The sequence below is a fragment of the Dendrobates tinctorius genome, unplaced genomic scaffold (assembly GCF_039654945.1).
Source record: "Dendrobates tinctorius isolate UK_male_01 unplaced genomic scaffold, ASM3965494v1 ptg000423l, whole genome shotgun sequence".
Classification (NCBI taxonomy): Eukaryota; Metazoa; Chordata; class Amphibia; order Anura; family Dendrobatidae; genus Dendrobates; species Dendrobates tinctorius.
In genome coordinates this window covers 479681-503506 of record NW_027362087.1, presented here as the reverse complement: position 1 = coordinate 503506, position 23826 = coordinate 479681, and the positions used below count along the sequence as shown (strand labels likewise).

The following is a 23826-nucleotide window of genomic DNA, read 5'->3' as shown; positions in this document are numbered from 1 at the left end:
TCTCCGATTGGACCACCAGGAAGGTCCCGGAAGGCTGCAACTGTAAAAGGCTCACATGGCCGCACGGCCATGCGCTAATATAGAGAAAGATACAGACCATGTGGAGTGAGTGTTGTATGCATGTACTTTATGAATGTCTCTGGTGAATGACTCATTGGAAACCCCTACCCTTGGTACGCATGTGTTGTGTTGCCTAGCCTGCTAGCGCCCAGGCTGAGGTCCTGGTAGAGGCAGAGTCAGAGACTGGCATCAGCATCCACCGGTAGTTTTGTCTGTATGCCCAGGTGCACACAGTCTGCACTTCTCGGTGGTCAGCGTTCATTAGAGGCGTCAGCTTGTGCGACGCCGCACGCTCGGTAGGTCTAGAGGGATTCAGACCTCGTGTCCTTGGGGCTGAGTTCTGTGACCATATACTGAGAGCTCTCTTGCCGAGTGCTGTGAGTTCTAACAGGCTCCGGCATTTATGTGACTGCGGCTATGTGACGTAACAGAGTCCACTCCTGTTCACACCGGGTGACGGTAACCCGCGTGTGAACTTTTGTATACCGCTATATACATCCGCTATTACTAAGCAGCAGTTTACTACCTCTGCACGGTAGACCCCGGGCTGCAAACGCACCTTACTATCATTTTATTATTTGGTGCATTCCGCCAGCCCTAACACAGAGTGCGACTTGTAATCCAGCACAGCGGAGAGTGTATGCATCGTCCAACCCGCGGCGCTTACTGATCGTTAGCACATACCCTGACAGACTGCGACTTGTAATCCAGCACAGCGGAGAGTGTACGCAGCGTCCAACCCGCAGCGCTTGCTGATCGTTAGCACATACCCTGACAGACTGCGACTTGTAATCCTGCACCGCAGAGAGTGTATGCAGCGTCCAATCCGCAGCGCTTACTGATCGTGGGAACATACCCTGACAGGCTGGGGCTTGCAATCCAACACCGCAGACAGTGTACACAGCGCCCAACTGTCACGATAATGTAAATATGACCTATGGTTTCCCTTAATAACACACTTTCCAGAACTTTCTGCTACAGTACAAGCGACCCCCCTCCTCTGAAGGGGGCCTCAGCCCTCTCCACACACACTCATTGTAATGTGAGATTCCAGTGAGTGATCTCCCTCCTCCCAAAGGAATGTCTTGGTCTTCAACATGTGCTCTGGCTGCCCATCGCATAGAGTTAGAATCTAAGCATTTGGACATAATGCGGCGTCAGTTTGTTAGAAATATGAAAATTACATCTGGGACGTGCGTCGGCAGAGCTTCACTACAGCACCTTTTTCTAAACTCTAGCACCGACAGAACCCGAGAAATGGATTTCTCCTGAACAGAGTTGAATAGACAGTCCGTGTTTAGAGTCAATAGGAAACTCATTTCAAGACAAGATGAGAGATGATTCTGGTGTTATTCTGCTAGGTTCTCCAGCCAAGTTATGATAATTATAAATTTTCTTAGTAAATCTGTAACTCTGAGAAAAGGGGAGGGCGGTGGTAACTCAACCCTTTTTAGTGATGTCACAGCCTACAGGTATAAGTTACTGTAAGTCAGTCCAGCCCTTAGTCACTGCCTGGGAAACTGTTGCAACAAGACCCTCCGATGCATTTTGATGTCGCCCCTCCCCCGCTGGCATGGTTAGCCTGGAATGATCTAAGCAACATGTGAGTGTTTCTGTTTTAACACCTTAGCGACCGCCGATACGCCTTTTAACGGCGGTCACTAAGGGTACTTAAACCACAGCGCCTTTAACCCCTTAACGACCGGGGTTATTTTCGTTTTTGTATTTCGCTCCCTTTCTTCCCAGAGCCATAACTTTTTTATTTTTCTGTCAATATGGCCATGTGAGGGCTTATTTTTTGCGGGATGAGTTGTACTTTTGAACAACACCATTGATTTTACCTTGTCGTGTAACAGAAAACTGGAAAAAATTCCAAGTGTGGTGAAATTGCAAAAATAGTGCAATCCCACACTTGTTTTTTGCTTGGCTTTTTTGGTAGGTTCACTAAATGCTAAAACAGCCCTGCCATTATGATTCTCCAGGTCATTACGAGTTCATAGACACCAAACATGTCTAGGTTCTTTTTTATCTAAGTGGTGAAAAAGTGAAAAAAAATTCCAAAGTTTGCTAAAAAAAACCCCACCATTTTCCGAGACCCGTAGCGTCTCCATTTTTCATGATCTGGGGTTGGGTGAGGACTTATTTTTTCCGTGCCGAGCTGACATTTTTAATGATAACACTTTTGTGCAGATACGTTCTTTTGATCGCCTGTTATTACATTTTAATGCATTGTTACAGCGATCAAAAAAATGTAATTCTGGGGTTTTGACTTTTTTTCTCGCTACGCCGTTTAGTGATCGGGTTAATGCTTTTTTTTATTGATAGATCGGGCGATTCTGAACGCGGCGATACCTAATATGTGTATGAGGGATTTTTTTTTTACTGTTTTATTTTGATTGGGGCGAAAGGGGGGTGATTTGAACTTTTAGGTTTTTTTTATTTTTAAACCTTTATTTTTTTTTTTTTTTTACTTTTTGCATGCTTCAATAGTCTCCATAGGAGGCTTGAAGCATGCACAGCTCGATCGGCTCTGCTACATATGGACGATCGCCCATATGTAGCAGATTTACTCCTGTGCTTTCAGTGCCGACCACCGGGCGGCGCTGAAAACCATCAGCCTGGAACAACCATAGAGGTCTCTATGAGACCTCTGGTTGTCCAGGCAACATGACGCCGACCCCCGATCACGTGACGGTGGCCGGAAGTGCTATTTAAATGCCCGCTGTCAGCTTTGACAGCAGGATTTAACTAGTTAATAGGCACCTATTGCGGGCACATGTCAGCTGTTCATAACAGCTGACATGTCCCGGCTTTGATGCGGGCTCAGCGCCGGAGCCAACCTCAAAGCAGGGGAGATGTCTGATGACGGACTGTGTCCGTCATTGGACATTAAGGGGTTAATTAAAGGCGCTGTGGAGAAAGGAAACAGTGCCCCCCACAGTCGGATTTCCTCTAGGCAGCCGAGACCCCGGAGAACATGATTCGGGTCGGTATTTACCGACCCCGGGGTTGCGATCGCCATTATTAACCCTACAACGGCGACCGTAACCAAAAAAAAGCAAACAAAAAACCTGCGATTTTCTATTTTATTTCTCTCCCATCTGATGTGATCGAGGGGAGAGAAAAGGGGTCCCCGGGTCCTTTGATCCCCCCCCCCGGTACCTTTTCAATTCCCCCCGCTCTCCTGGCCCCTCTCCTTCCTCGGCAGAAAGAAAATGGCGGGCGCATGCGCAGTGCGCCCGCCAAGATCTGCCTGACTGCACCCAGCAGCCAGTGAGAATTTTCTCATTGGTTGCTGGGTTTTGATCACTGTGATAGACCCTATCACAGTGATCATAGCCCCCCAATATTTGTAAATATGGCAGCACTTGGGCTGTGCTGTCTCTCCCTCTCCTTGTAATTGTTCTGGGAGAGAAGAGAGAGAAACTACAGCTCAAGTGCTGCCCTGTCAGCGAAGTGATGCTGCGTCTGCAGCGTCATAAAAATCAGATTACCCCTCCAAATCCCCCGCATCCCCATCCCCATTGTCAGGGGATAATAAAAATAATATATATATATTTTTTTTTTTTTTACAATTTTTTTTTTTTTTATAATTTAAAAAAAAAAAAAAATTTTTAGGGTTATACGTGCTAGAGTTATACGTGCTACTAGGGTTAGGGTTATACGTGCTACTAGGGTTAGGGGTATACGTGCTACCAGGGTTAGGGGTATACGTGCTACCAGGGTTAGGGTTATACGTGCTGCTAGGGTTAGGGTATACGCGCTACTAGGGTTAGGGTATACGTGCTGTTAGGGTTATACGTGCTACTAGGGTTAGGGTTATACGTGCTACCAGGGTTAGGGTTATACGTGCTGCTAGGGTTAGGGTATACGTGCTACTAGGGTTAGGGTATACGTGCTGCTAGGGTTAGGGTTATACGTGCTACTAGGGTTAGGGTTATACGTGCTGCTAGGGTTAGGGTTATACGTGCTGCTAGGGTTAGGGTATACGTGCTACTAGGGTTAGGGTATACGTGCTGCTAGGGTTAGGGTTATACGTGCTACTAGGGTTAGGGTTATACGTGCTACCAGGGTTAGGGTTATACGTGCTGCTAGGGTTAGGGTTATACGTGCTGCTAGGGTTAGGGTTATACGTGCTGCTAGGGTTAGGGTATACGTGCTACTAGGGTTAGGGTATACGTGCTACTAGGGTTATACGTGCTACCAGGGTTAGGGTTATACGTGCTACTAGGGTTAGGGGATACGTGCTACTAGGGTTAGGGTTATACGTGCTACTAGGGTTAGGGGATACGTGCTACCAGGGTTAGGGTTATACGTGCTACCAGGGTTAGGGTTATACGTGCTACCAGGGTTAGGGTATACGTGCTACTAGGGTTAGGGTTATACGTGCTACCAGGGTTAGGGTATATGTGCTACTAGGGTTAGGGTTATACGTGCTACTAGGGTTAGGGTTATACGTGCTACTAGGGTTAGGGTATACGTGCTACTAGGGTTAGGGTATATGTGCTACTAGGGTTAGGGTATACGTGCTACTAGGGTTAGGGTTATACCTGCTACCAGGGTTAGGGTATATGTGCTACTAGGGTTAGGGTTATACGTGCTGCTAGGGTTAGGGTTATACGTGCTGCTAGGGTTAGGGTTATACGTGCTGCTAGGGTTAGGGTTATACGTGCTGCTAGGGTTAGGGTTATACGTGCTGCTAGGGTTAGGGTTATACGTGCTGCTAGGGTTAGGGTTATACGTGCTGCTAGGGTTAGGGTTATACGTGCTACTAGGGTTAGGGTATATGCTGTTAGGGTATATGTGCTACTAGGGTTAGGGTATACGTGCTACTAGGGTTAGGGTTATACGTGCTACCAGGGTTAGGGTATATGTGCTACTAAGGTTAGGGTTATACGTGCTGCTAGGGTTAGGGTTATACGTGCTGCTAGGGTTAGGGTTATACGTGCTGCTAGGGTTAGGGTTATACGTGCTGCTAGGGTTAGGGTTATACGTGCTGCTAGGGTTAGGGTTATACGTGCTGCTAGGGTTAGGGTTATACGTGCTACTAGGGTTAGGGTATATGCTGTTAGGGTATATGTGCTACTAGGGTTAGGGTATATGTGCTACTAGGGTTAGGGTATACGTGCTACTAGGGTTAGGGTTATACGTGCTACCAGGGTTAGGGTATATGTGCTACTAAGGTTAGGGTTATAAGTGCTGCTAGGGTTAGGGTTATACGTGCTGCTAGGGTTAGGGTTATACGTGCTGCTAGGGTTAGGGTTATACGTGCTGCTAGGGTTAGGGTTATACGTGCTACTAGGGTTAGGGTATATGCTGTTAGGGTATATGTGCTACTAGGGTTAGGGTATATGTGCTACTAGGCTTAGGGTTACACATATTAGGGTTAGGAGGCAAAAAAAAGGTTAGATTAGGGTTAGTATTCATTAGGCAGGGAAATAAAATGGCTCGGAAAACGTACAGCGCGGAGCTAGCTTACAGCCTGCTTTGCTCCGGCAGTGAAACAGAATCTGCCTCTGAAGCTGAGCAGTTTTCAGACCGTGATGACGACTCTTCCTCCACGGAATCCCTCAGCCCGATGGTAGCAGAGTCGGTCGTCACTGCTGAAGCTTCAGAGGCAGGGCCAAGTACCACAGTCCCCTCATCGCTGTGGTATAATGACACCTCATTTTCCCCTCAAATTGCCCCTTTTTCTGCTGTCCCTGGAATAAGAGGATATGTCACTAATTTTACCCCCATTGATTATTTCCAAATTTTCATTAGCCCCGAAGTACTAGAATTGATCGTCCACCAGACAAACCTATATGCCCGACAATATATTTCCCAAAAACCCACTGCCTTTCATTCCCGTTCCTGGATGCCCACCACTGTCCCTGAAATAAAAAAAATTTTAGGCCTTACCCTGAATATGGGTTTAGTAAAACCCTCACTCCGCTCTTACTGGGCAACAAAAGCTGTCCACAGCACCCCTGTGTTTGCAGCCGTCATGTCCCGGGTCCGTTATGAAGCCCTGATGAGATTCCTCCACTTCAGTGACAATTCCCAAGCCCCCCAAGAACTGACCCCAATTATGATCGGCTAAATAAATTGAGACCCCTAATTTCCCTCCTGCAAAATTCATTTCTAAATTCCTATACCCCAGAGAAAAATGTGGCAGTCGACGAGTCCTTGATGAGCTACAAGGGCCGTCTGTCATTCCGCCAACTTATCCCCTCCAAGCGTGCCAAATACGGCATAAAATTATACAAAACTTGTGAGCGCTCATCAGGGTACACTTCCACCTTCCTAATTTATGAAGGTAGGGACCGCCAAATAAACCCTCCAAACTGCCCTCAGACAATTGGCATCCCAGGCAAAATTGTCTGGGAGCTAATGACACCCTTTCTTTATCAAGGGTACCATGTGTATATGGACAATTATTATACATGTGTCCCCCTATATAAATCCCTCCACGCTGCAAATACAGGGGCCTCTGGGACAATCAGGAAAAATAGAGTGGGGTTTCCGTCACAGTTGGTGTCCAGGCGTTTGGAGCAGGGGGCGTCTTTCTCACTTGCAAATGACCAACTCCTTGCAGTGAAGTGGAAGGACAGGAAGGACGTTTACATGCTTACCACACTGCATGCGGACACCACTGTGACGGTCAGAGAGAGGGGTGCCACCAGGGACAAGGAAAAACCGGTCTGCGTCACAGAATATAATAAGTTTATGGGTGGCGTTGACTTATCAGACCAGGTTCTGCAACCATACCTGGGCAAGCGGAAGACCAGGGCTTGGTACAAAAAGATGGCCATCTACCTTATTCAAACTGCCACATACAACAGTTTTGTACTATATAAAAAAGCCCAAGGACCCCTTACATTCCTCCAGTTTCAGGAAAAAATTGTTGAGGGCCTCCTGTTTCAGTCAATGGCATCGGGGGAAGCCTTTGAGTCTGAGGATTGCCGGAGACTTGCAGAGCGCCATTTTCCTCACTCTGTCCCTGTCCCTCCCACCCAAAGGTATCCTCAAAAACGATGCCGGGTTTGCAGGAAGCATGGCAAACGGAGTGATTCCCGGTACTATTGCCCCACTTGCCCATCCCAACCAGGCCTTTGTATCTCCCCCTGCTTTGAGACCTACCACACCACCTACAATTATTAGTTTTTTTATGTAAGTTTTATTTTCTGCCTATTGGCCCCAGTACAGTAATTTGGAACAAGTACCGTATTTTTCGCTTTATAAGACGATCCGGATTATAAGACGCACCCCAAATTTTGAGGAGAGAAATAGGAAAAAATGTTTTTTTGGTTTTTTTATAAAATGGTGGTGCCTCTTATAATCCAGGCGTCTTATTGCTTACCCGGGGTGGTGGCTGCGGTGAAGCTGGGTCCCAGGGTCGCTGCTGGAGGAGGCAGGAGTGGGGTGATACGGCAGGCCGCAGGAAGGGATGAGAGGGTGCTCCGATGTGCAGCATGCTGCCAGGGGGGCTCGTGCTGCTGCCAGGGGGGCTCGTGCTGCTACCAGGGATCTTGGCTGCTACCAGGGGGGCTCGTGCTGCTACCAGGGATCTTTGCTGCTACCAAGGGGGCTCGTGCTGCTACCAAGGGGGCTTGTGCTGTTACCAGGGGGGCTCGAGCTGCTACACGGGGGGGCTTGTGTTGCTACCAGGGGGGCTTGTGCTGCTAACAGGGATCTTTGCTGCTTCCTGGGGTGCTCGTGCTGCTACCAGGGGGGCTGTACTGCTGCCAGGGGGGTCTGTGCAGCAGCCCAAGGCTCTGCCGACATTTACCGGGTGTAGGCCGCAGGGGTGTCCGGGTGTCTCCGGGTGTCCGTCGGCGCTGTGGGTGTCTCCGGGAGGCCAGCCGAGTCTCGGGTGCCCAGCGGTGTCTCCGGTTCCCATCCCGGGCTCTGCCGACATTTTGCGACAGGCCAGAGCCCCGGGGCTCCCTCTCCGCTTCCCTCTGTATTGGCTCCGGCAATATGGCGGCCGCCGCCGGGGGCAGTGCATGCGCTGATGGTGATCTCGGGACTGAGATCTCGAGAGATGAGATCTCAGCGCTGAAATCTCATCTCTCGAGATCTCAGTCCTGAGATCACCATCAGCGCATGCGCTGCCCCCGGCGGCGGCCGCCATATTGCCGGAGCCAATACAGAGGGAAGCGAGAGGGAGCCCCGGGGCTTTGGCCTGCTGCAAAATGTTGGCAGAGCCCCGGGATGGGAATCGGAGACACCGCTGGGCACCCGGAGACACCCACAGCGCCGACGGACACCCGGACACCCCTGCGGCCTATACCCGGTAAGGTATATCGGGTATATCCTCTTTGTAAGACGCACCCCCATTTTCCCCCCAAGTTTTGGGGAAAAAAAGTGCGTCTTACAAAGCGGAAAATACGGTAATAGAGAAATTTTCATTAGTAGTTCCCATTTTACCCCATTCCACAATTCCAACACTTGATCAATCCCATACCAAACTACTGTTCTGGCAAATTCTCATCCACGTACCCACGTCTGTACAACCCAGAGTGTGGACCCCACAAATGTTCTTGAAAAGTCAGGTCATCTGAAAATTCTAGGGCTTGATCAATCCCATACCAAACTACTATTCCAACAAATTCTCGTCCACGTACCCACGTCTGTACGCTCGAGTGTGGACCCCACAAATGTTCTTGAAAAGTCAGGTCATCTGAAAATTCTAGGGCTTGATCAATCCCATACCAAACTACTATTCCAACAAATTCTCGTCCATGTACCCACGTCTGTACGCTCGAGTGTGGACCCCACATATGTTCCTGAAAAGTCAAGTCATTTGAAAATTCTAGGACCTGATTACTCACAAACATTTTTTACCATTTACCTAACTTTGACTGTTTTTATGACTGTCTTGCTACACAAAACTTTGGCTTCCATTTATATTACTTATATTTATGTTGGTGATACGGGCATAATCATTTTTTTGGAGGATTTCTAAAAATGAGGAAGTTCCGTACTTATACACTATGTACTTTACGGTAAGGTTCTTGCCGAACCTCTGGTACCAGACGATACAGATTCTGTAGGGGATTGGTTGTTTTGTGCATATAGCGGTTCTGACCTTGGCGGGTGGGAGCTTGCTATGGTGCACCACGTCTATTGGCACATTCGTCTCTCATATAGGGATTGATGGAGCTAAAAGGACGTCGTACGACCGGTCCCGGAAAGTCTGTGCAATTCTAGTCCAGCTGGTGTTCTTTCATCTTTGGAACAAACTCCGCTTTGCCACATAGTTGGCTGCATTTTCCTCCACATTTTGCCCTTCCTTCCATACAGTTTATTCTTCCTACTACAGTAAACGCAAATGTGGGACAACTGTTTTGTTAGCAAGACCAAGTTTTATAATCAGCCAATGTATTTTTAGGAGCATGCCTCCCTCTGTGAGTAATAGTTCCTGAAAGGATTTTCAAATAGAGTCACATTGTGCCCCTTCCTGTCCGAGCCCTGCAGTTTGTCCAAACAGTCCTTTTTGACTACATATGGGATATCGCCACGCTCATAAGAAAGTGAATAACAAATTGCGGGGTCCACTTTTTGGTGTAATCTCTGACAAAAGTGAGAAATTCAGGTCTAAACCTAGATTTTTGTGGAAAAAATTAACTTTTTCAATATGACGACCTAATGTTATCAAATTCTGTGTCGTACCTGTGGGTTCAAATTGCTCAATATACCCCTGGATAAAATCTTTGAGGAGTGTAGTTTCCAAAATGGGGTCATTTTTAGTGGGTTTCTGCTGTTTAGGCACATGTTCAAACCCGACATGGCATCCAGTCTCACAATTTTGAGATTAAAATTCAAATGGTGCTCCTTCCCTTCCTGGCTCTACCGTGCACCCAATCTGAGGTTTACCCCCACATATGGGGTATCAGCATACTCAGGACAAACTGCACAACAACTTTTGGGGTCCAATTTCTCTTGATACCCTTGGTAAAATAAAAAATTGGGGGCAAAAAGATCATTTTTGTGGAAAAAAAAAAAAAAGATTTTTTTATTTTTACGGCTGTATTTTTACGGCTGTACGTTTTTATAACGTTTTATAACTTCTGTGAAGCACTTGGGTGTTGCAAGTGGTCACCGCACATCTAGATAAGTTCCTTAGGGGGTCTAGTTTCCAAAATGGGGTCACTTGTTGGGGGTTTCCACTGTTTAGGCACATTAGAGGCTCTCTAAACGCAATATGGCGTCAGATCTCATATCCAGCCAATTCTGCGTTGGAAAAGTCAAACGGCGCTCCTTCCGTTCCAATCCCTGCCGTGCACCCAAAAAGTGGTTTACCCCCACATATGGTGTATCAGCGTATTCAGGAGAAATTGCACAACCAATTTTTTGGTTCATTTTCTTTTCTAACACTTGTCAAAATAAAAAAAAATTGGTTCGAAAGTAATTTTTTTGCAAAAAAAAAAGTTAAATGTTAATTTTTTCCTTCCACATTGCTTCAGTTCCTGTGAAGCATGAAAGGGTTAATAAACTTCTTGATTGTGGTTTTGAGCACCTTGAGGGGTCCAGTTTTCAGAATGGTGTCACTTTTGGGTATTTTCTGTCATTTACACCCCTCAAAATGACTTTAAATATGATGTGGTCCCTAAAAAATATGGTTTTGTTAATTTTGTTGTAAAAATGAGAAATCGCTGTCCAACTTTTAACCCTTATAACTTCCTAACAAAAAAAATTTGTTTCCAAAATTGTGCTCATGTAAAGTAGACATGTGGGAAATGTTATTTATTAAGAAATTTGTGTGACACATCTCTCTAATTTAAGGGCATAAAAATTTAAAGTTTGAAAATTGCAAAATTTTAAACATTTTCGCCATATTTCATTTTTTTTCATAAATACAAGTCATGTCGAAGAAATTTTACAACTAACATGAAGTACAATATGTGACGAAAGAACAATCTCAGAATCAGCGGGATCCATTAAAGCGTTCCAGAGTTATAACCTCATAAAGGGACTGGTCAGAATTGTAAAAATTGGCCCGGTCATTAAGCTGCAAAATGGCTCTGTCACTAAGGGGTTAATCCTCTTTATTTTGTAATTGCTTTCTACATACTTTAATTGTCTCATATTGTATAATCTTTTTATACCCTCTATAAACACTGCCAACCTTTTTGGAGTAAAATATAAAATTATTAGTTTCGTCTTCTCCGTGCTCTGTAACGATTTTACACGTGCCTGAAGTTAATTACGCTACTAATTTGGGTTGGCTTCGGACCCCTTTATTAATTTAAATATTAATAGAGAAATCTGAGCTGGTGGCAGTGAAGTGTGCTCTGGGCTAGGTGGGTAAGCTAGCAGTGATGGACCTGGTTTTATAAGCTATTTCTTGGCTGCAGCCAGAGCATTTATAATTCCCTCGCTGCAGTGTGCCTGATAGCCAGTCCACAGTGAAGCGGCCCATCCGGCGACCAAATATCCTAGGTGCAGTTCCCTGACTGACCTGAGACTAAAGGGGGGCGCCGGAGAGCTGCAAGTTCCAATGCGGGACTAGAAAGTGGGATATACATAAATCCCGGCAGTTCGTGACATATTGTGGCAGCAGTGGGATAACTACAATAAGCTGCGGTAAATTGATAGGTCATTAGTCTTGTTTGCTGTTTTTCATCACATTGTGGCAGCGGCGGGATAACTAAGATAAGCCCCCCTGCACACGTGATAGCCGTGTGCAGCCAAAGGTCCTCCTTTTCATGACACCAACCCGCAGTGCTCAATGATTTTGGGCACATAGCCTGATAGGCTGCAGCTTGTAATCCAGCACTGCGGGGATTGTACGCAGCACCTGACCCACAGCGCTTACTGATCGTGAGAACATACCCTGAAAGGCAGCAGCTTGTAATCCCGCACTGCAGAGAGTGTACGCAGTGTCCATCCCGCAGCGCTTACTGATCATGGGAACATACCCTGAAAGGCAGCAGCTTGTAATCCCGCACCGCAGAGAGTGTACGCAGCGTCCATCCCGCAGCGCTTACTGATCATGGGAACATACACTGACAGGCTGCAGCTTGTAATTCCGCACCACAGAGAGTGTACGCAGCGTCCAACCCTCAGCACTTACTGATCGTGGGAACATACCCTGTCAGGCTGCAGCTCGTAATCCAGCACCGCAGAGAGTGTACGCAGCGTCCATCCCGCAGCGCTTACTGATCATGAGCACATACCCTGACAGGCTGCAGCTCGTAATCCAGCACCGCAGAGAGTGTACGCAGTGTCCAACCCACAGCGCTTACTGATAGTGTGCACATACCCTGACAGGCTGCTGTAATCCCTGTAATCCAGCACCGCAGAGAGTGTATGTAGCGTCCAACCCTCAGCACTTACTGATCGTGGGAACATACACTGACAGGCTGTTGTAATCCCTGTAATCCAGCTCTGCAGAGAGTGTATGTAGCGTCCAACCCTCAGCACTTACTGATCGTGGGAACATACACTGACAGGCTGCAGCTTGTAATTCCGCACCACAGAGAGTGTACGCAGCGTCCAACCCTCAGCACTTACTGATCGTGGGAACATACCCTGACAGGCTGCTGTAATCCCTGTAATCCAGCTCTGCAGAGAGTGTACGCAGCGTCCAACCCTCAGCGCTTACTGATCGTGGGAACATACCCTGACAGGCTGCTGTAATCCCTGTAATCCAGCTCTGCAGAGAGTGTATGTAGCGTCCAACCCTCAGCACTTACTGATCATGGGAACATACCCTGACAGGCTGCTGTAATCCCTGTAATCCAGCTCTGCAGAGAGTGTATGTAGCGTCCAACCCTCAGCACTTACTGATCATGGGAACATACCCTGACAGGCTGCTGTAATCCCTGTAATCCAGCTCTGCAGAGAGTGTATGTAGCGTCCAACCCTCAGCGCTTACTGATCATGGGAACATACCCTGACAGACTGCTGTAATCCCTGTAATCCAGCTCTGCAGAGAGTGTACGCAGCGTCCAACCCTCAGCGCTTACTGATAGTGTGCACTTACCCTGACAGGCTGCGGCTTGTAATCCAATTCTTCAGAGAGTTTGCGCATTGTCCACCCTCAGCGGTTACTAATCATAAGCACATACCCTGACAGGCTGCAGCTCGTAATCCCGCACTGCGGAGATAGTACACGGTGTTCAACCCGCAGCGCTTACTGATCGTGTGTACATACCCTGACAGGCCACGGATCGTAATAACCAGGGATTGAAGTTTGTAAAGGACAATTTGCATATTCCATGTGCCTTCAGGGAAAGGCCAAGTGTCTCCCTCAGCAAGAAGATCGTTGGATACAGCCGGGACCAGCTGCGTGGAAAGCATTGTCAAATCGCGCACCGTAAGGCATGCAATTTTTTTCCTCTAGGACATTATTGCAAGAAAGCTTGGCTGATTGAGTAGATTACACAAGAAGGAAGACCCACAGCAAGTCAGCAGGATCTAGGAGCAACATGGCAGATGTGACAACTTACATGGTGAGCTGCAATATGTGCTACATGTTCACCGATCGACCAGATGAAGAATCCAACTTCACCTGCCAGAAGTGTAGACTACTGGCCCTTTTAGAAGAAAAGATGCGGGGTCTGGAAGAAAGAATTGCAACTTTGAAACACATTAAAGAAAATGAAGACTTCCTAGACAGAAGCATCTCTACTGGCCACAAAAGGTGAAGAAAGTGTCAGTGAACCTCCAAACAATCACTGACCTCTTAAATGAGGCTCCACGGACTTTATTTGCATATTCGTATTTCCCAGGGAGCATTGCACCTAGGATTTCACTGATTGAGCGCCTTTGCCGGCTGCCGCAGTGTTTTCTTTGACTGGTCTCCCTGAGGTCAGTGATTGTTTTGTGATGTTGGTCTACTAGACATTGCTCCCACCTAGCCAGAATCCTACTCCACACTGACGAGGGGCAACACCCCGAAACAGCTGTCTGTGGATGGATACCTGGCCTTGGTATTTCCCTTTTCATATCTGTAAACTCGTAAAGAGCTGGATATTGACTTAAAGGGCCATATGGTGGTAATGGTGGTTTCCGAAAGGAGCCACCCCTTGGCTGGTTCCTTCCCTGGAGGAAGATCTGGCTAGTCCTGTGTTTGAGACTCTTAAATGAGGCTCCACGGACTTTATTTACATAGTGAACCTCCAAAAGGAGAGAAGTGGAAGCAAGTGACCAAAAGAAGCAAGAAGACCATTGAGACATCACCAACCACACAACTGAGAAACCGATACCAAGGCCTTGTGGAGGACAAAGATGGTAGACTTAAGGATGAGGCACAACCAGCAAGCAAAGAAGAAAAGCGCACACATCAACACCCAGAAGTTACAACAAAAAGTACAGCCAAGAAGAGTGGTAGAGGTGGGAGACTCACTACTGGGAGGCACGGAAGCAGCCATCTGCAGACCGGACATAACCGCAAGAGAAGTATGCTGCCTCCCAGGTGCAAAGATCAAGGATGTGACCGATAGGATACCAAAGCTCATCAGTTCCAAGGGCGCCGACCCATTTCTTCTGATACATGTTGGCACCAATGACACGGCAAGGAAGGACCTACCGACAATCTGCAACGTCTTTGAAGAGTTGGGGAAGAAAGAAAAGGAACTGAAGGCACAGGTAGTTTTTTCTTCTATCCTTCCAGTAGACGGGCATGGCACCAAGAGATGGAACGGGATCCTTGATGCAGACAACTGGCTAAGACGATGGTGCAGACAACAAGGATTCAGATTCCTGGACCACGGTCTGAATTACCTGTACGACGGACTCCTCGTCAGAGCCTGACTACACCTCAACAAACCTGGGAAACACACATTTGCCAGAAGACTCGCTACACTCATCAGGAGGGCATTACACTAAAAGAAGAGGGGACGGGAAGAAAAACATTAGACACAAACATGAAGCCGGAAAATATGCTGATGAAGATATGAGGTGCGGCAAAGAAGAAGCAAGACAACATACTCCCAAGGGAGGCAAGAAAATTTCTAAAACAATCCACAATTTTTTCTGCCTCTCCTTTAGCGCTCCTATAGACTGCTTTTTTTGTTGTTGCTTCACATTGAATTTTCCTCTCTGAGGATTAGCGGCAGGAGCAGCTTAGAGGGCAGCTGCTTGTGGGAGAACCTGCATTTGCTGGGCGGTGCTGGGAAGCTCCGGGATCCTTGGTGTTCACTTACGGCTGGAATTGGTTTCAACTTCACATCCGGAAGCCGGTGAGAGATGGACTGACCAGGAGAGCGCAGGTTGCTGACAGCCACGTACAGTGCCCTTCTGGGTTGTGAGGATACGCTCCCCAACTACCATTCACTTTCACACTGTGGTTGTGCAAGGGTGGCACAACCCTGTAAGGTGAGCACCCTGTCGATTCAGTTAGGGAATTAATTTAAACACAGGTACACTCATTGCGCCTCCCTTTGCATTTTATTTTTCATGTTTGAGGTTGCGGACAGGTGTCTTTTATACTGATAAGTTCAAACAGGTGCCATTACTACAGGTAATGAGTGGAGGACAGAGGAGCCTCTTAAAGAAGAAGTTACAGGTTTGTGAGAGACAGAAACCTTGCATGTTTTCAGGTGACCAAATACTTGCTTTCCACCATAAATTGCAAAATAAATGAATATGCTCATGTCCTAAGTACACCTCGAGAACTTTTCACTGCATTTACTGGGACACACACACGCTTCCCTTCCCCCCCATTAGGTTTGAGAAAAGTCCACATGCTGCAGCAACGTTCCCCCTGTTCCAATTTTTGTTTTGCCCATTCTGCAAATTCAATGCGCCAATCTGGCATCAGTCGAACATCTTTTCAGCAGATATTAGCTACTCACAAATGGCACCTTACAAAATCCAGCTGCTGCAGCAGCTCAGCGAGGATGACCCAGATCGGCGTGCTGAATTTTCGGAATGGGCAAAACAAAAAGTGAAACAGGACCCTCAGTTTACACAGAGCATTATGTTCAGTGATGAGGCAAACTTTTTTGGGTGGGCCATTTATATGGATACACCTAAATAAAATTGGAATGGTGAGACTTTTCTTGCGTAGGGTGTCTTGCATTGAAATCTGCTGCAATGACCCAGGTACTGCGTTCACCAGACAGCAACACAATTTCTATCCGCTCCTCACGTGTTAACCTCTGCGCCATGTCAATGGCTGTAATCAAAGAGAAACTTGTAAATAACTCATGAAAGAAGAAAGTTACGTTAAAACCATGCACACCATTGTTTTTCTTGTGAAATTCTTATTAAGTTTGATGTGTCACATGACCCTTTTCCCATTGAAAAAAGTAAAGTTGGATCCAAAATGGCCAACTTCACAATGGTCGCCACGGTCACCACTCATCTTGAAAAGTTTTCAACCATTCCCATTTTATCTAGGTGTATCCATATACATGGCCCACCAACATAGAAGAGGATTCTTTACTGTTAGGGCAGTGAGAATCTGGAATTCCCTGCCTGAGGAGGTGATGATTGGCGAACTCAGCCGAGGGGTTCAAGAGAGGCCTGGATGTCTTCCTGGAGCGTAACATTATTGTATCTTACAGTGATTAGGTTCTTTAGAGGGACGGAGATCTGGGGATTTATTCTGACGGAATATAGGCTGAACTGGATGGACACGGGGCTTTTTTCGGCCTTACTAACTACGTTACTATGTAATCCCACACCGCGGAGAGTGTTCGCAATGTCAAATAGAAGCACAGGGAGAAGATCTGTATAAATCCATCCAGTGCTTGTATCGCAGAAGACAGGTGATCTTCCTCCATAGCGCTGCCCTTCCGGATCATGAGGGCGCAGCCTTTGATTTGGGTTTGGATTCTTGGTTATGAGAGGAGAGGAGACTTCTGGGAGATTATACAGTATAAACTGGAGGATTCTGGGTGATGAGAGGAGACTGCTGGGAGATAATACACTATACACTGGAGGATTCTGGGTGATGAGAGGAGACTTTTGGGAGATTATACAGTGTACACTGGAGAATTCTGGGTGATGAGCGGAGACTGCTGGGAGATTATACAGTATAAACTGAAGGATTCTGGGTGATGAGAGAAGACTGCTGGGAGATTATACAGTATACACTGGAGGATTCTGGGTGATGAGAGGAGACTGCTGGGAGATTATACAGTATACACTGGAGGATTCTGGGTGATGAGAGGAGACTGCTGGGAGATTATACAGTATACACTGGAGGATTCTGGGTGATGAGAGGAGACTGCTGGGAGATTATACAGTATACACTGGAGGATTCTGGGTGATGAGAGGAGACTGCTGGGAGATTATACAGTATACACTGGAGGATTCTGGGTGATGAGAGGAGACTGCTGGGAGATAATACACTATACACTGGAGGATTCTGGGTGATGAGAGGAGACTGCTGGGAGATAATACACTATACACTGGAGGATTCTGGGTGATGAGAGGAGACTTTTGGGAGATTATACAGTGTACACTGGAGAATTCTGGGTGATGAGCGGAGACTGCTGGGAGATTATACAGTATAAACTGAAGGATTCTGGGTGATGAGAGGAGACTGCTGGGAGATTATACAGTATAAACTGAAGGATTCTGGGTGATGAGAGGAGACTGCTGGGAGATTATACAGTATACACTGGAGGATTCTGGGTGATGAGAGGAGAGGAGACTGCAGGCAGATTATACAGTGTACACTGGAGGATTATGGGTGATGAGAGGCGACTTCTGGGAGATTATACAGAATACACTGAAGCATTCTGGGTGACGACAGGAGAGGAGACTGCTGGGAGATAATACACTATACACTGGAGGATTCTGGGTGATGAGAGGAGACTTTTGGGAGATTATACAGTGTACACTGGAGAATTCTGGGTGATGAGCGGAGACTGCTGGGAGATTATACAGTATAAACTGAAGGATTCTGGGTGATGAGAGGAGACTGCTGGGAGATTATACAGTATACACTGGAGGATTCTGGGTGATGAGAGGAGACTGCTGGGAGATTATACAGTATACACTGGAGGATTCTGGGTGATGATAGGAGACTGCTGGGAGATTATACAGTATACACTGGAGGATTCTGGGTGATGAGAGGAGACTGCTGGGAGATAATACACTATACACTGGAGGATTCTGGGTGATGAGAGGAGACTTTTGGGAGATTATACAGTGTACACTGGAGAATTCTGGGTGATGAGCGGAGACTGCTGGGAGATTATACAGTATAAACTGAAGGATTCTGGGTGATGAGAGGAGACTGCTGGGAGATTATACAGTATAAACTGAAGGATTCTGGGTGATGAGAGGAGAGGAGACTGCTGGGAGATTATACAGTATACACTGGAGGATTCTGGGTGATGAGAGGAGAGGAGACTGCAGGCAGATTATACAGTGTACACTGGAGGATTCTGGGTGATGAGAAAAGAGGAGACTGCTGGGAGATTATCCAGTGTACACTGAAGGATTATGGGTGATGAGAGGCGACTTCTGGGAGATTATACAGAATACACTGAAGCATTCTGGGTGACGACAGGAGAGGAGACTGCTGGGAGATTATACAGTATACACTGGAGGATTATGGGTGATGAGAGGAGAATGCTGGGAGATTATACAGTATACACTGGAGGATTCTGGGTGATGAGAGGAGACTGCTGGGAGATTATACAGTATACACTGGAGGATTCTGGGTGAGGAGAGGAGACTGCTGGGAGATTATACAGTATACACTGGAGGATTGTGGGTGATGAGAGGAGACTGCTGGGAGATTATACAGTATACACTGGAGGATTGTGGGTGATGAAAGGAGAGGAAACTGCTGGGAGATTATACAGTATACACTGGATGATTCTGGGTGATGAGAGGAGACTGCTGGGAGATTATACAGTATGCACTGGAGGATTATGGGTGATGAGGGGAGAATGCTGGGAGATTATACAGTATACACTGGAGGATTCTGGGTGATGAGAAGAGACTGCTGTGAGATTATACAGTATACACTGGAGGATTCTGGGTGATGACAGGAGAGGAGACTGTTGGGAGATTATACAGTATACACTGGAGGATTCTGGGTCATGAGAGGAGACTGCTGGGAGATAATACAGTATACACTGGAGGATTCTGGGTGAAGAGAGGAGACTGCTGGGAGATTATACAGTGTACACTGGAGAATTCTGGGTGATGAGCGGAGACTGCTGGGAGATTATACAGTAGACACTGGAGGATTCTGGGTGATGAGAGGAGACGGCTGGGAGATTATACAGTATAAACTGAAGGATTCTGGGTGATGAGAGGAGACTGCTGGGAGATTATACAGTATACACTGGAGGATTATGGGTGATGAGAGGAGAATGCTGGGAGATTATACAGTATACAATGGAGGATTCTGGGTGATGAGAGGAGACTGCTGGGAGATTATACAGTATACACTGGAGGATTCTGGGTGATGAGAGGAGACTGCTGGGAGATTATACAGTATACACTGGAGGATTATGGGTGATGAGAGGAGAATGCTGGGAGATTATACAGTATACACTGGAGGATTCTGGGTGATGAGAGGAGAGAAGACTGATGGGAGATTATACAGTATACACTGGAGGATTCTGGGTGATGAGAGGAGAGGAGACTGCTGGGAGATAATACACTGTACACTGGAGGATTCTGGGTGATGAGAGACTGCTGGGAGACTATATAGTATACACTGGAGGATTCTGGGTGATGAGAGGCGACTGCTGGGGGATTATACAGTATACACTGGAGGATTCTGGGTGATGAGAGGAGACTGCTGGGAGATTATACAGTATACACTGGAGGATTCTGGGTGATGAGAGGAGACTGCTGGGAGATTATACAGTATACACTGAAGGATTCTAGGTGATGAGAGGAGACTGCTGGGAGATTATACAGTATACACTGGAGGATTCTGGGTGATGAGAGGAGACTGCTGGGAGATTATACAGTATACACTGGAGGATTCTGGGTGATGAGAGGAGACTGCTGGGAGATTATACAGTGCACACTGGAGGATTCTGGGTGATGAGAGGAGACTGCTGGGAGATTATACAGTATACACTGGAGGATTCTGGGTGATGAGAGGAGACTACTGGGAGATTATACAGTATACACTGAAGGATTCTGGGTGATGAGAGGAGACTGCTGAGAGATTATACAGTATACACTGGAGGATTCTGGGTGATGAGAGGAGACTGCTGGGAGATTATACAGTATACACTGGAGGATTCTGGGTGATGAGAGGAGACTGCTGGGAGATTATACAGTATACACTGAAGGATTCTGGGTGATGAGAGGAGACTGCTGAGAGATTATACAGTATACACTGGAGGATTCTGGGTGATGAGAGGAGACTGCTGGGAGATTATACAGTATACACTGGAGGATTCTGGGTGATGAGAGGAGACTGCTGGGAGATTATACAGTATACACTGGAGGATTCTGGGTGATGAGAGGAGACTGCTGAGAGATTATACAGTATACACTGGAGGATTCTGGGTGATGAGAGGAGACTGCTGGGAGATTATACAGTATACACTGGAGGATTCTGGGTGATGAGAGGAGACTGCTGGGAGATTATACAGTATACACTGGAGGATTCTGGGTGATGAGAGGAGACTGCTGAGAGATTATACAGTATACACTGGAGGATTCTGGGTGATGAGAGGAGACTGCTGGGAGATTATACAGTATACACTGGAGGATTCTGGGTGATGAGAGGAGACTGCTGGGAGATTATACAGTATACACTGGAGGATTCTGGGTGATGAGAGGAGACTGCTGGGAGATTATACAGTATACACTGGAGGATTCTGGGTGATGAGAGGAGACTGCTGGGAGATTATACAGTATACACTGGAGGATTCTGGGTGATGATAGGAGACTGCTGGGAGATTATACAGTATACACTGGAGGATTCTGGGTGACGAGAGGAGACTGCTGGGAGATTATACAGTGTACACTGGAGGATTCTGGGTGATGAGAGGGGACTGCTGGGAGATTATACAGTATACACTGGAGGATTCTGGGTGATGAGAGGAGAGGAGACTGCTGGGAGATTATACTGTATACACTGGAGGATTCTGGGTGATGAGAGGAGAGGAGACTGCTGGGAGATTATACATTATACACTGGAGGATGCTTGGTGATGAGAGGAGAATGCTGGGAGATTGTACAGTGTACACTGGAGGATTCTGGGTCATGATAAGAGACTGCTGGGAGATTATACAGTATACACTGGAGGATTCTGGGTCATGAGAGGAGACTGCTGGGAGATTATACAGTATACACTGGAGGATTCTGGGTGATGAGAGGAGAGGAGACTGCTGAGAGATTATACAGTATACACTGGAGGATTCCGGGTGGTGAGAGGAGACTGCTGGGAGATTATACAGTATACACTGGAGGATTCTGATATACCGAACCAGAAGAAAAACCCGAAATTGTGGTCAAAATATAATATAAAAATAAAATAAAATATATATATATATATATATATATATATATATATATATAATAAAATAGTCATAAAACATATATGAGATTAAAATACCTTTATTAAGTAATAGTAGTACAAATACATATAAAAAAGCAATGTATGCTCAAAAAATATTCAAATTATATATACCTGTATAGGTTAATGAAACACAGCGTTCCTCGTTAATAAACAACCTGTAATTACCCTTTTAGAGAAGTGACATAAAGTATACGGAGCCAATCTAGGCTCAAACAAGTATGTGTGCATGGAAACGTGATGAGTGCAAATTGAACCAACAACAATAAAATTGAAACTAATGTAATAATATAAAGTGCAAAGTGCTTGATCCAAAAATAAGGAGGTGAAAAGGGGGGAATAGAGGGTATATACCTTTAAGGAACGCTCCTGAATGAGCTACACAGACCCGACGTACGTTTCGGAATAAATCCTTCGTCAGGGGGTGATTCTGAGTAAGAATGGTATTCTTTCTTTGATGTCCGTAAGGTGTCAGGAAGTTGCGTTATTTTTCTCCATGGAGGAGTGGGAATATCAAGAGGGACAAGAGGATGTGTCCAAGGGGATAAGAAGGAAGAATGATCTACCGAGTTGGTGTGAGGACAGAAACCACATGGCTACAAGGCTATTAACCTTCGCTCTAGAGATTATCGACCTGATAACTGGAGAGGTGAGATATTCCCACAATCTTCTTCTTATCTTTAAAATAAAGCAAGTAAATTACCAGAAAGACCAAGGATGAATATAATCTATGTAGTGATCAGAGTCTGTCACCATACACAGGAGCACAGAGTGGTGAAGAAGACGTCAGGTGGGTGTGTGTGTGGAGCATGGAGGAGATGCCAGAGCCCCATCGCTAAACTCCTGGACTCCCCAATACAAGAGAAGAAGATCCTACAACTCGCCAACAAGATCACTGAGCTGCTGAATGGAGAGGTGAATTCTGGGAGATTATACAGTATACACTGGAGGATTCTGGGTGATGAGAGCAGACTGTTGGGAGATTATACAGTATACACTGGAGGATTCTGGGTGATGAGAGCAGACTTTTGGGAGATTATACAGTGTACACTGGAGGATTCTGGGTTATGAGAGGAGACTGCTGGGAGATTATACAGTATACCCTGTGTGACGAACGGCCGACCGCTGCCACCCAAATTGCGACGAACGGCCGGACCCTGTGTCACCAATATGTCGTAATCCCACCACTGACACGGGTGTATCAGCGAACGGAGGGACATGACACACTGTCGGCACACGGCTATCAGGCACAGTGGGGGCTTATCTTAGTTATCCCACTACTGGCACCATGTGACAAAAATGCAGCAAGCTAACCTTGCTCTAACAATTTACCGCAGGGGGGTTATTTTGGATGCCCCACCACTACTAACAACCTTCCAAGAACTGCGGGGTTTTATGTATATCTGTTGTGAGTTCATTTTCCCCTTCACCATTGAGGTCTGATGAACTCCCTCTTCTGGTGAAGGAAGGTAGTGAGGCTGATTACAAAGCACCTGAGCAGAATGATGACTGGGTGACTGGAATTGCTGACTGGATATAAGGCAGCCGACGACCTTCTGCCTTGCGAGTGATTTCTCTGAGGGATTCTAGGAGACCAGTCTGATTCCTGCTCCTCAAAAGCTAAGTTTTCTGCTCTGCTTTTTGCATTTGTGTTTTGGTTTTGTTTTGCCTTGTTTTTCGGGATTTCTGCCAATCTCTGCTGGGGTGAGCGGAATTCCTTTTTGCTCTGTCTTCAGAAAATACCTGAGTACTGATATAGTCTTTTTGAAGCCTAGCTGTTATGATTGAGTCACCGTAGGAGGCAAAAACAGAAATGCTAGCTAAGTCCAGAAAACCAGAGAAGTTGGCAGCTATCGGATTGCAGACCCCTGAACCTATCAACACAACTAGCAGCAGCCGTGGGGGGTTCCTACGATGCCCTAGACCCCTCGATCACAGCCGGAGAAATAGCTAGGCCTAAAGAAAGAAAGGGGAAAACTAAACTGCCCCAGAGCAGACCCCAAAGCAATAGGCAGCCCCCAACATATAATGACGGTGAAGCAAGATGAAAACACTAACACAGGCAGAAAGATAGACTGAGCAAAGACGGGGCCCAATCTAGCTAGATAGAAAAGGACAGGAAGGCTGCTGTCTGCAATGCGTGAAAAACCCTATGAAAATAAGAGCCAACAGACTGACAGTGAAAAAGGCCCTGAAGACACTAGGCTTCAAAAAAGCTATGTCAGTATTCAGGAATATTCTGAAGACAGAGCTACAGGCAAAAGGAGATTCAGCTCACCCCAGCAGGGAATGGCAGAATCCAGAAAAGCAAGGAAAAC

General features: G+C 46.5%; 1 protein-coding gene across 2 annotated transcripts in view; it reads left to right on the top strand.

Moving 5' to 3' along the window:
* The window catches only part of LOC141076752 (uncharacterized), a 108850-nt gene that overhangs the window by 30051 nt on the left and 54973 nt on the right, over positions 1-23826 (top strand). Inside the window, exons 2-3 of one of the 2 annotated variants that reach the window (XM_073564040.1) lie at positions 21977-22157; positions 22271-22423. The exons of the other annotated variant lie outside the window; for it this stretch is intronic. Of the exons in view, the coding sequence (XP_073420141.1) occupies positions 22005-22157; positions 22271-22423 (306 nt within the window). The 5' untranslated portion in view covers positions 21977-22004. The remainder of the gene's footprint in view (positions 1-21976; positions 22158-22270; positions 22424-23826) is intronic. 2 annotated transcript variants of the gene reach the window in all.